Source organism: Peromyscus leucopus, chromosome 6 (genome assembly GCF_004664715.2).
Source record: "Peromyscus leucopus breed LL Stock chromosome 6, UCI_PerLeu_2.1, whole genome shotgun sequence".
NCBI lineage: Eukaryota > Metazoa > Chordata > Mammalia > Rodentia > Cricetidae > Peromyscus > Peromyscus leucopus.
The window spans coordinates 22,599,565-22,612,703 of NC_051068.1; the positions used below are offsets into that span (position 1 = coordinate 22,599,565).

General features: G+C 39.3%; 1 protein-coding gene across 4 annotated transcripts in view; it reads right to left on the reverse strand.

Annotated features, from left to right (window-relative positions):
- The window catches only part of Sclt1 (sodium channel and clathrin linker 1), a 111,343-nt gene extending 98,240 nt beyond the window's left edge, over window positions 1–13,103 (reverse strand). For 2 of the 4 annotated variants that reach the window (XM_037206571.1, XM_037206570.1), the window contains exons 1-3: window positions 12,599–13,103; window positions 4,284–4,351; window positions 297–355 (exon numbers count right to left, since the gene is read on the reverse strand). In XM_037206571.1, the coding sequence (XP_037062466.1) occupies window positions 297–355; window positions 4,284–4,351; window positions 12,599–12,632 (161 nt within the window). In that variant the 5' untranslated portion in view covers window positions 12,633–13,103. Of the gene's footprint in view, window positions 1–296; window positions 356–4,283; window positions 4,352–7,235; window positions 7,290–12,598 lie in introns of all 4 variants that reach the window. The other 2 variants (XM_028895054.2, XM_028895053.2) reach the window with 2 other exon arrangements.
- Between the last annotated feature and the right edge of the window lie 36 nt (window positions 13,104–13,139).

Sequence of the window (13,139 nt, forward strand, 5' to 3'; positions counted from 1 at the left end):
GGGAGGAGAGAAGGCTTGAGCACTGAAGGATGACAACAGCTTTTCTGGCTGCCACCCAGGAAAGTCTCACTTTCCACGGGGTTTACTTGTATATATATTACCAAATACCCTGAGGGGCAGGCAAGATCATCCTCCATTACAATCCACTTTTACAGACTCCGCCAATATTTTTATGAACAATAGCAGGTCATTAATGCTTCATTACAGTGGACCGTAAAATAAACATCCCTAAACTAAAGGAACTCTTTCAATGATTAAGCATTTTAAAAAATAATATGTATCTGATAATACTTTACCTTTGGTCATCTATTGAGTTTACTAGTACGTCACCTCTGCCTCCTTTGGACATGCTGTTCTATAACAGAAAATAGGTTTTTAAAAAGGTTTTCTCTATTTAAAAAAAAAAAAAGAAAGAAATGTTTTCTCATATTACTCTAGCTAAAACTGAAACAGGCTTAAAATTAAATGTCATTAAAAGTTTTCAAAAAAAGGGAGAAAAGAAAAACACTGAATTGCATTTGGTAAATATAACAATACAGGATAAAAACTGGCCAACTAGAACTATAAAGAATTTTCTATTTGATGAAATATCTACCAGCCATCAACACTCATTATCGTTATTTGTGGTGAACAAGGGACGCTTACATTAAGTTCAGTAACAATGCAAGGCTGCTTACTATCACTGTTAAAAGTTCTGGTCAACACGGCTGTAAGGAAGATTTAAAGGCAAAAGAACAACATGTGACACTATTATTATGTACAGATAATTTAGTCATTTACCTAGAAAACACCACATAATACAATAAATGTTAGGACAAATTGGAGAATACACTAAGTCCTAGAAAGAAGAAGTTCCTTTGTTCTCACCCTCTTTTGCTTTCTTTACTGTGATTGATGAGTTCTACAAATAGCATGTTTTGATTCTCTTCTCTATCACTTGTGTATCTACGTGCTTTGGCTTTGTATTGAGCATGAAACATACATAAACATCTCAAACTTGTAATAGAGGAAGCTGTTTATAACTGAACTTTTGGAATGATGTAAAAAAAACTTTATATTGTTATTCTCTCCCATACAATTAAAGTTTCCAAGTTACAAACTATTGTTTTTATGTATATTCTTCAGGAAATAATTGTAGCTAAAGTTGCTTTTAGCATTTCTGCCTTTTAAGTTCTATACAAGAATTAAAGTGACCTAAAGAGCACAGTGGCAATAACAGAATATTCTTGTAGGTAAGCTTTACTTTCATAGTTAACATGGTAATAATCAGTGCTATTTTATTTCAGCTTAATCAAAACTGTCTTTATAATTTGTTGCAGTTTTAGGGTTATGAAGTCTCTCAGCTATTCTTTATCTCTTTTATTTCTAATGGGCAGTTTTGACAGGTAAATTCTTAATTGACAGTTTTGTTCTGTACTTGAAATAAACCACCCCACCCTACCTGGTTGTGAGGTTTCTGCTAAAGAATTTACTGACAACCTTAGGAAGTTTAATTTGTATATAGTGAGTCATTGTCTAGTGCTGCTGTTTTCAAAATTCTCTGAATACAAAATTTCTGAACACTCAATTACAATATGTCTTAGGGGTTGAACCTATTTTGAAAACCTATGATCTTGGATGTCTAGATTTATCTCGAGTTTTATTAAGTTTTCCTTATTTCTTTAAGTAACTTTTGCAATTCTTTTTATCCTCCTCCTGATACTTGAAGAAATTTGCATATTATTTTTCTTGGTTGTGTCCCATAAATGTTTTCTTCATTATTTTCTATTTCTCTGAAAAGATAATTTCAGATGTTTTCAAGTCTACAGGTTACTTCTATTTCAAGTCTGATGTTGAGGATCTATTACATTTTAAAAATCTTATGTATTGTGGTTTTTACCTCTAAAACTTTCAGTTTGTCTTTTTATATTGTTACCTTTTGTTACACAGACCCTTTTTCTAAAATTACTGAGGTCCCTATTGGTATGTTTCTGTTGCTCACTGAGACCACTCACTACATTCTTACTCTCACCCACAGGAGGAATCATAGGCTGCCTTGAGGGAGGGCTAATGTGGTAAGGTGAAATAGTTTTTACTATCGTTGATGCCGCTAATCTTCAAGTTCATTTCATTTAGTTTTACTTTGTCTCACAGTGTGCTGTAACTTCTCTATTGAATTCTTGGACTCTTAAAAAAGGACTTAATATTGTCTGTGGATGGTTATAAAAATCTATGTACTACAGAAAGATGATGGTATAAAATTCTCATTCTGACCTTTTACTTATTACCTACTATACAGATTTCTTTGAACTCCAGTCTCCAAAGTTTGTGCACCAAAAAGTGTCCAAATGGGGGATGGGTGACCATAGAGAGCCGGCAAAACACAAGACCACTAAGTTTCACACTGGAGAGGGAGACTAGAAGGAACACAGCACTCTCTGGCTCTCACACTCTGCTCAGCTGTAAAACAGTGTGGGGAGAGGAAGCTGAGGCAGCAGAGTAAACTGCTGAACCTGAGTTCAAGGCTCTCAGTACTGCGGGTAGCAAGCCAAGAGGCAGCAGTCAGACAGCTCCAGAGGCCAAGTAGTCTGAGATCCATGAGTTAGTTCTGTAACCCACTGGAAACAGACTGGCTCCTTGCCAGGGGCTGGGGGCTATCATCCACTATGCCCTCCACAGCCTGCGCTCTGTGCTCCTTAAATTTCTTAGCACATCCATATCTACCTGCTCCCCACACCCCAGCCCTGCTACTTCTCCTGCCTATCTTCTACCTGGCCCTATGTCCGCAAGCTTCACAACTTATGACTGCTCCTTATTTTTGCATCTCTAGAATGCTCCATCTCAGACAAAAGCCTCTTCTCAAGGTAGCACCTATCCAGAGTGTTCTTTGATATTAAGAGCATTGCAATTGCTCTCTTTTCCAATGCTAGGCTACCACACAGGAGGACTTACGGCTTTCAAGAACTGTGGGTTTTACCTGTGGGTAGGACTGCCAGTCTGTCATTAGGACTCCCTGCATACTTTTTGCTTGTAGCCCTAGCCCCTCTACCCTCACCACTCCACTTCTGGCTCCAGGGCTGAATCTGCAGACTGTGTTCTACTTTTCTCCATGCTTTTTAGCTGTACAAGGATAACGAATCTCCAAGGGATGAACTAAACATGGTAAAGATTTAGACATCACTGCTAGAGAGGAGCTCGATACCCATTTTATGTTACCACATCACCTCTGCTCTCACCACTGCAAAGTACACAGGGAAAATCAAGACACCTGTAATGGAAGTCTGGGAGGTATGGAAGAGTACACAGGAGTTGGGAGACAGAAACATATTCTGCCACGAAGATTAAGAAGAGGAATCAAGATTTATGATTTGGTTATAAAAACTGCACATGTAGAAAAGAACCTACACCTGCTAAGGATTAGAGCAGGTGTAGTCTATAACAGTAGGGAAGATGTGTGCCTGACTGGTTTGCTACCTTGAGGTTTCCAATAATTAAGATCACATGCATAACACAGAAACCACTGATGGCTGTCTTGCATTCATGGCTGTGTCACTAGGAAAAACACGTCCACGATCAAGCAGCTGTAGCTTCCAGCGGATGTGCTGCAAAAGCACCCAGAGAGCTTCTGGAGCTTCAAAACTCTCTCTTTTGCTGCTGCTACTGCTTCTACAAGCTTTCAGACCCATGCTATAATATATATTTACCAGATTAAGTTCACCTTGTTGATAAAATCTAAAATCAAAGTAAAAAAGCAACACTTCAGGAAATAAACATTAAAAATCAATGCATATATTATTATTATCTGTGTTAGTTTATGTTTCAGTTATAATTTCTGGGTTTTTTAATTGAGGAGATAGGAATCAAACTTGGGGCCTTACACATGCAGGACACTTAACCAACATTCCCAGCTTTTTCAATGTTATCATAATTTGCAACAATTGAAATAGTTATACAGCTAGCCACATTTCGAGAAATAACTTTAGTATGTTTCAGAGCTTGAATGAATTCCCATTTCAGACCTCAGCTACTTTAACATATATAACATTAGTTCCACAGATAGAAAAAAAAATTGAGCAATTTCTATGGACAAAGAACTTACTTTCAGTTAGCAAAATCAAATTTTCCCTTACAAGAATCAAAGCTATAAGCAAAATTTCAAAGATTATAGGCAACTTCAAATGTGAATAATTCTAAGTAGAATTCATATTGAAGATTTAGATTGACTGTAATCAATAATTCATAAGGATGTAGAATATATTTACAACCAAATTTTAATCTAGTTTGTTACAAATTATTCCACATACCTGCATAGTTGGGTCTTTGAAAATATGTTCAATATGATGCTGTCTAAGAATATCATTTAGCTTATCATCTGAAAAAAGAAAACCAATTTCAATAAGTCTATTTTGCAAAACTAGACAAATAGCAGCTACTATCTGATATATCCAATGAAAGATTTCTAGTCTCTAAGATTGCTTCTCATAAGATGAATCATCAATTTCAGCACATCATTTCAGAATGTAAAATTAGGTCTTTTTAATATTCATAAACCAAATAATGACTCCCAATTGGAATACAGAACAGTTACAAAGAACTAATCTTTTCTTCCATAAGTTTGAATTATCAGTCTTTTCTGGCAGAAGTGGAAACATTCTCCATTGTTTTTTTGTTCCCACTTCTATACTAAAAAGGATTAGGAAGATATGAATCATATTCTTTCTTCTTTATTTCCTTTCTCTTCCTTTCTCTCTCTCTCTCTCTCTCTCTCTCTCTCTCTCTCTCTCTCTCTCTCTCTCTCTTCTTTCTTGAAGATAGGGCTTCACTTGGGCTAATCTAGAACTCATATGTACCCCAGGCTGGCCTGACTTACTGGAATCTTCTGTCTTTGCCTGCTGGGTGCTAGGACTACAGGCATGAGCCACCACCACACCTAGCTGTGGACATTTAAAGTCAGTTGAAAAGATTATCCATTCTATACTGAAAAGAAATTGTAGGACACAGAATGCAATTTCAACGGGAATGTCACGAGACCATGAAAAAGATGGCCCAGAATAAGGCTGAGAGTTCTTACTAATATGCTATATCTGTGTGCACATCAGGAAAGAAACAGGGAAAGCAAGATGGCTCAGGAGATAAAGGTACCTGTCACCAAGCCAGACTACATGAGTTCAATCTCTAGAATCAACAGGGTAGGACAGAGCCACTCCGTCATGTGACTTCTGTGTGCATTCTGCGTGCACGCACACACGCACACACACACACACACACACACACACACACTTACACACAGTCACACATGCACACATCCTCTGTGCACGCCAGCACCTGCATAAATAAATGAAAATTTTAAGAGGGGCTAGAGAAATCACTCAGCAATTACAACACTAGCTTGTTCTAGAGAATCTGAATTCAATTCCCAGCACTCACATGGCAGCTCACAACTGTCTGCAACAGCAGACTCATGGAATCCAACACTCCTTTGGTCTCCACCAGCAATACACGCATGTGATGCATAGATGTTCATGCAGGCATATATATATATATGCATGTACATATATATATATAATTTTTTTATTAAAAAATAAAGAAATTAAAAGAAAACATAATAAGATACTACCCAACAAATACACAATCTTTCAAGATGTACATGCAACAAAGCAAAGCTCAATAACTTTCAAAGAAATAGGAAAAAAAAAAACCTTCATGTTATCTGATTAGAATACTAACTAAAGCTGGGCTGTGGTGGTGCACACCTTTAATCCCTGCACTGGGAGGCAGAACCAGGCAGAGCTCTGTAAGTTCGAAGCCAGCCTGGGCTATAGAGTTCCAGGATAGGCTCCAAAGCTACACAGAGAAACCCTGTCTTGAAAAACCATACACACACACACACACACACACACACACACACACACACACACACACACCTGGGCTATAGAGTGAGTTCCAGGACAGGCTCCAAAGCTACACAGAGAAACCCTGTCTTGAAAAACCATACACACACACACACACACACACACACACACACACACACACACAATATATTAGTTAGATTCACTAACAAAAATAGAAAAAAGAAGTCAATAGGGAGAGTCTACAGATATATGAAAGTTAAAAAACAAAAACCTGCTTTTACATAACCTTTGGGTCTCAGGGAAGAATTACAAAAATATGTATTCTGAATTAAACAATAGTTTAAATGTGATGAATCATAACTTAATAGTATAAAAGTTCTATATCTTTGATTCAGAATTAAATTGCCTTTGTTCTTCAGGTTTAGGAATCGTTTCATAATTTAAAAATATTTGATTAGACTTTATCTGTTGAACACTTCTAATCTGGAAACCCAAATCCAAACTACCACAAAAATCTGTTATCATATTAGCACTCAAAGGTTCCAGATTTTAGAGCATTTTGGAATCTGAATTTTCTAATACAGGCATGCTCAATCTGTATTAGAAAAAAAAAAAAGGCTTAAAGAAAAAAAAAGGCTTAAAGCAAAAGGTTAAAAAAAGAACAGCAAAATAAACTCAAAAAAGGCACATGAAGGAAGCAATAGAAATAAACCTGGTAAATAAACTCACAAATAAGAGGATTAAAAATATAATCATTTACTATTTTATTTTTAACAAACATTTGATGAACTTCAAGATATATTTATTGTAAGTAAGACTAGAAAGACCTTAATAAAACAGATGCTTACACATCTACACACACACACACACACACACACACACACACACACACACACACACGCTCAAAACCAAAGAACTACACTTCAAACATCACACCTTAGGGGAAAAATGTTGAAAGCCTTTCCCTTAGGGCTAACACAAAAATAAATTCTTATGACATTTATTCAACACTCTGGTGGAAGTCCAGGTTAATTAATGCAACATTGAAACAGTTAAACAGATGAGAGGTGTGATGGTTCAATGAAAGAAGAAACTCTTGTGTGTTAACCACTCCAAAAAAGTCTTAAAATCAGGAAGTAAATTTAATAATGTTGTTAGTTACAAGGCCAAAATGCAAAATTAATCATATTTGTATATACTGACACCACAAATTTTAAATAACGAAAGACAGTCATTTCTAGTATCATCAAATATAAATTTCACAAAAGGAGTATAAAACTCCTATAAAAATTTTGTATTTGATAAATTAATCAGTAGAAATTAAAGACCTAAAGAAGTAAAGAGAGAATTCACAGTATGAAGTCTGTCTCCTAAAGCTAGTTTCCCCCAAACTGGTCTACATACCCAATGATATTCGAATCAATATTTAAAAATAGTCACAGGAACTGAAAGCCAATTCTGAAAGGAAATAGAAAGAGAACTAAGACAATTTTACAAAGAACAAGAAGATCAGGCTAGCTCTATCGGATAGCAGCATGCATAAGGTTATAATTTACAGAGCTTGATAGTGGTAAGAGAAAATGTTCCGTCCCTGTGATGAAATCCCCAGGAAAATAACTTGAAGAAGAGTTTTCTGTGGCTGGGCGGTGGTGGTGCACGCCTTTAATCCCAGCACTCAAGAGGCAGAGCCAGGCGGATCTCTGTGAGTTCAAGGCCAGCCTAGACTACAAAGTGAGTTCCAGGAAAGGCACCAAAACTACACAAAGAAACCCTGTCTCGAAAAAACAAAAAACAAAACAAAACAAAAAAAAGTTTACTGTGGCTCATGGTTTTGGCTCAGTTGCTTGGCTCCATTGTTATATGTAAAATGAGCATCATATGTCCTAGCAGGGACTGCAGTGAAGCTGAGCTATCCATGGTAGCCAGGAAGCAGAGGAAAAGAGCCAGGAGCTAGGGACAAAATATATCTTTCTCAAGAAAATTCACAGGCACTAACTTCCTCCTAGAGTTTCTACAGCCTCCCAATAGCATCATCAAATGAGACTAAGCTTTTATGACACAGCCTTTGGGATGCATTAAGAGTCAAACTATAGCAAAGAATAAACAAAATTTGCAAATTAAAAGGTATTTAGAATGCATAAATATAATGATACACACTTATACATACATGTTAATAAGTTAGGATCAAAGAGATAATTCAGAACTGGGGCAGGGGTAGATGTAGAATGTGTTATCTTTTTGCTTATGGATCCAGGTCAAGCAGACAACTGTGGTAAAATAATATCATTCGCAAAAATCAATTCCAAGAGAACTGTAAACTTAAATACAAAATAATAAATTTGTATAAAAGAACCAAGAAATACTTCTATAACCTTAGGAGAAAGACTTTTTAAACTAGAGCAAAAAAAAAAGAAAAAAAAGAAACGAACATTTGTGGTGGTTTGAATGAAAATGGCCCCTCCAGGCTCACAGGATTAGGAGGTGTCACATTGTTGGAGAAGGTGTGTCACTGGGGTAGGCTCTGCGGGCTCAAAAGCCACAGCCATTCCCAGTTAGAGCACTCTCAGCTACTATTCTAGAGCCATGCTGCCTGCCTGCCACCATGTTCCTCACCGTGATGGTTATAACCCTCTGAAACCATAAACTCGCATAAACTGTTTCTTCTGTAAGTTGCCTTGGTCATGGTATCACATCTGAGCAAATATGAAAGTAAGACAACATTTAAAATAAAAAATACCAACAAACTGGACTACATTATAATTAAGAACTTACAAAAAAAAAGAACATTAAGAAAATAAAAACAAAAAGCATAAACAGAAGACATTTCCAAGATATATAATGTATCTAAAATAAAGAACTTCTAATCAGTTGAGAAACAGACAAAATGGATCAGTATATAAAAGTATTCTGAGGAGTTCAGCTAACAGAAAAGGAGCTCAAGCTCAGTAGACATCAGGAAAGCATAAATGAAAACTAGTACAAATTCAAATTCAAGACTGGCGAAAACAGGGCTAGCGGGGGAGTGGCTCTGTTGGTAAAGTACTTGCTTTTCAGACTGGAGACTTGAGTTCAATTCAGAGTCCACATAAGAAAAGTAGGACTTAGTGAAGCACCCTTGTAATGTCAGTGTTGGGGAGGTGAAGATGGGGATCCCTGGGGCCTCCTAACCAACCAGCCTAGGCTATCTGGCAAGTTCTAGTTCAGAGAATGTGTCTCAAAAAAGAAAGAAAACAATACTCAAAGCCCAAGAAAGGACATCAGAGGTATCCTCTGGCCTCCACAAGCACACACATCTGCAACCACACAGAGAACTGGGGAATATGTGGAACAAACTGAATTTCCAAACATTGCTGATGGGAGTTAAAAATCACTAAACTTTAAAATTAAATATAAACACAATTCTTGGCAACATAACCAACCAAAATGTGTGTAACTGGACACAAGAATCATGAAAAAAAAGTACCAGTATTATTCCTAGTGACCCACTAGCTGGAACTATCTCGGATGTCCATCAAAATAATAGGTACGCGATTAATTTAAAAACTGCCAAGTGTGTATGCAATTAAAATGAACTAATTCTATCTATATGTGATGATATAGATAAATTAAAAAATATCATGAATGCCAGCTGTGGTGGCGCATGCCTTTAATCCCAGTACTTGGGAGGCAGAGCCAGGCAGAGCTCTGTGAGTTCGAGGCCAGCCTGGTTTCTACAGAGAGAGATCCAGGACAGGCACCAAAACAACACAGAGAAACTCTGTCTGGAAAAAACAAACAAACAAACAAACAAACAAAAAACTAAAAAATATCATGAATGATGAAGCACAGAAGAATACATGGTTCATGATCTTACTTTTTAAAACTAAAACACAGAAAAACTAAATTAATAAATAAAATTAAAGAGCCACTATGGGGTTAGGGAGAAACCTGGTACAGGGAAACTCTCAGGAATCTAAAGGATGACCCAGCTAAGACTCCTAGCAATAGTGGAGAGGGTGCCTAAACTGGCCTTCTCCTGTAACCAGACTGGTGAATACCCTGTCATTATAGAGCCGTCATTCAGTAACTGATGGAAGCAGATGCAGAGATCCACACCAAGCACCAGGCTGAGCAGGGAGGAGGGATTATATGAGCAAGGAGGGTCAAGACCTTCATGGGGAAATCTACAGAGACAACCAAACCAAACTAGTGGGAACTCCTGAACTTTAGACCAACAGTTGTGGAGCCTGCATGGGACTGGACTAGGCCCTGTGCACAAGCGAGACAGTTGTGTAGCTTCATCTGTTTAAGGGGCCCCGGCAGGGGGATCAGGATCTATCCCTGGTACGTGAGCTGGCTTTTTGGAACCCATTATCTATGGTGGGATATCTTGCACAGCCTTGATGCAGTGGGGGAGGGTCTTAGACCTGCCTCGACTGAATGTAACAGGCTTTGTTGACTCTCTATGGGAGCCCTTACCTTTTAGGGGGAGAAAATAGGGGGTGAGTTGGAGGGGAAGACTGGGGGTGCTAGCAGGAGGAGGGAAGAGAGGGATCTGTGGTTGGTATGTAAAATGAATAAAAAATTTCTTAATAAAGAAAAAAAATGAAAAAAGAGAGAGAGAGTGGTTATCTTTCACTGTCATTGAGGAAAAGGGAAGGATAAGTTTTTAGAGGTTCTAGCCATTTCTCGACTTGAATTGTATTACAAGAATTTTTCACTTTGCAATGATGCACTTGGCTTGTTTTCTCTTGTGTATGTTATAAATAAACAAATGCACATAAATATGCATATGTACTAGCCAGTTGCTTTTGTAAATTTTGGAGACATTGGTGGTATCATGTAATACTCAAGTTTATTAATGTATCATTTTTTTAGTACCCTGAAGACATAAAGATATAATCTTATGGATTTGAAAAAATTAAAGATTTATTGTATTTTGTTTGAGGCCAACCTGGGCTACACAGAGAACTGAAGGCCAGATCTTCTCAAAACAAAACAAAACCAAACGGAAGCAGTGAGAAGTAAGACTGACAGAAATAGAGAGCAGGAGAGGCGGATGGGAGGATGGACAACATTCATCTGTGTCTCAGCAGGTAGTGAGATGGTGTGGTTACTAGGACAACTCACATCTTTAACTGGCACCCCAGGTTTTCATGTCTTCATACACCTTACAATTCCATGCTCCCTTTCCCTAAATATATAAAATTCACGAAGGCTTTGCTGCTTGTTTGAGAATTTCTTTTTCTGCTCTACTGGTCTTTTACTGAACTACCATTCAGTTTTCAATTAAAAATAAATTGTCTTGCTTAGGGTTTGCTAGTACTTGGAACTCAATTTTTACCTAAGAATTACAGTTGCTTTATTCTTCTAAAATTTAGATATCCCTCCATCATGCAAATTCACTCATACAATTCCGGTCCCACATCAGATTGTGGCCGGTTATTCATCTTTATTGATGTGAAGTTTTTCCCACTTCAAACCTAAGAAATAACATCATTGTTGTAGTGTCGTGATTTTAGTGTGTGCGTGTCAGGAAGGAGAGAGACAGGCAGGCAGAGAGAGATACACACAGACAGACAGGGAGGAAAGAGGGGGAGCGAGCACCAGGCATTAAACATGTACTAGTTACCAAGCTAAGGGCTTCATTTGTATTGTCCCAATTAAGTCTCACAACTCCATAGAGTTAGGGTGTTCTTACACTCCTAAGGGAAAAACAACAAAAACAAAACCAGAGGCACAGGAACCTAAGAATTTTGTCCAAGATCAAACTTAAGTGTGAGAGCTTACAGAAACAAATTTAGAGATTATGTCCTTAACCTCTGGTCTATGATACTTCCAACGCCGTGCATGTTCCCCTAAGCTTCCCTGTTGCTCAAGTCAAGAACCCGAGCTGCTCTCTCCTTTTTTTCCAAACCTCTCAGCTTTCAATCTCTGCATCCTCCTTAGGTCACTTCTTACCTACGATGACTGTAGCTAACTGACCTGTACGCCTCTATAAACCTCTATATCCTGTTCGAGCCAGCCTGGCTGTCTTTAAACAAAGCATACTCCCAGTCCCTCCAAAGCTGCAAATACTTGGGATACCTAAACCACTCTGACCAGTGAACACATACTGCTAAGTCAAGTTTCTGTCCAAATCTCCTCTGGCCATGGTTTAATAACTATGTATGTCAATGTTTGTTTAGCACCATGTGTCAGATGCTATTCTCCTTTAGAGCTCAATGTTTACTCAATAATTTCATCAACTCTACTCGGTAACTGAGGCAAACGAGTCAGCTGCTGCTGCTGCTGCTGCGTCAGTGTATTTATGGGATTTATGTATCTCCCTCCGCCAATGGCATGCTTGGAGAGCAAGAATATCTCCATCCTTACATCAGCTATGTTTGTATAGCACCTGGCACGTAATAAAACAGTAGCTCAACAAACATCTTTTCCACTAATGACCAGAGCAGTGCCTGCAGGTCCCTAACTGCACTTGGAAACTCCTCCTGGCCCATCAGCCCTCGAGTTTCTTCGAGCCCCAGAGAAGCATAACAAACCGATTTCGTGTCTAGCCGACTCCTAAGCACGCTTAAGGAATCCACGAGTATTTATCAGCGGTTCTGCTTCGCTAAGTACAGACATAATCTCATGTACATCACCAAGCATTCTGTGAAGCGGACTTCTCTTGAGTTTTTACATATTTCCACGCTGGGACCCAACCACAATCAAAACATATCAGTAGGTCAACGACAGCGACACTGCACCTTGCAGATGAATTTTCCATCAGGGAATAGGGCGCTTACTTTGGTCTTTCAGTAAGTCGAATTCTGTGGCCATTTCGATATTTTAGTTTGGAGTTTTCATCACCTTTATCGATTCCTTGGGGGGGGGCAATAAGATTAAAAACAAAAACAAAAACAAAACCCCAGCCTCCCGCTGTGAGGGAAAGCAAACAGCTAAGGGGTCGCCGTGGCAGCCGAGCCCCGGCGCGGAGGCATCAGCATCCCACTCACGCGGCGGCGCAGCCCGGCCCGCAGCTCCCCCGAAGCCAGGCGACGCGCGTCAGCCTCCGCTCGGCCGGACCCGGGCGGGGGAAGGGGCGGCGGGGCGGCGGGGCGGCGCGCGGCCGGAGGGCGCCGGGCTCCCGTCAGAGCGCGCGGGACGGCGGTCCCGGGACGCGCCAGGCTCGGCCGCGGCGACACGGCGGGGCTGAGGGGCGACGCCAGGACGCGGGGGAGCCCGAGCCGCCGCCGAGTCCACTCGGCCCGCCCTGCGACTTTGAAAGCGGTGCCCCGGACCGTTCCTTGGAGACGGTGACGCCGCGTCCGTCATCACGCGGGCGTC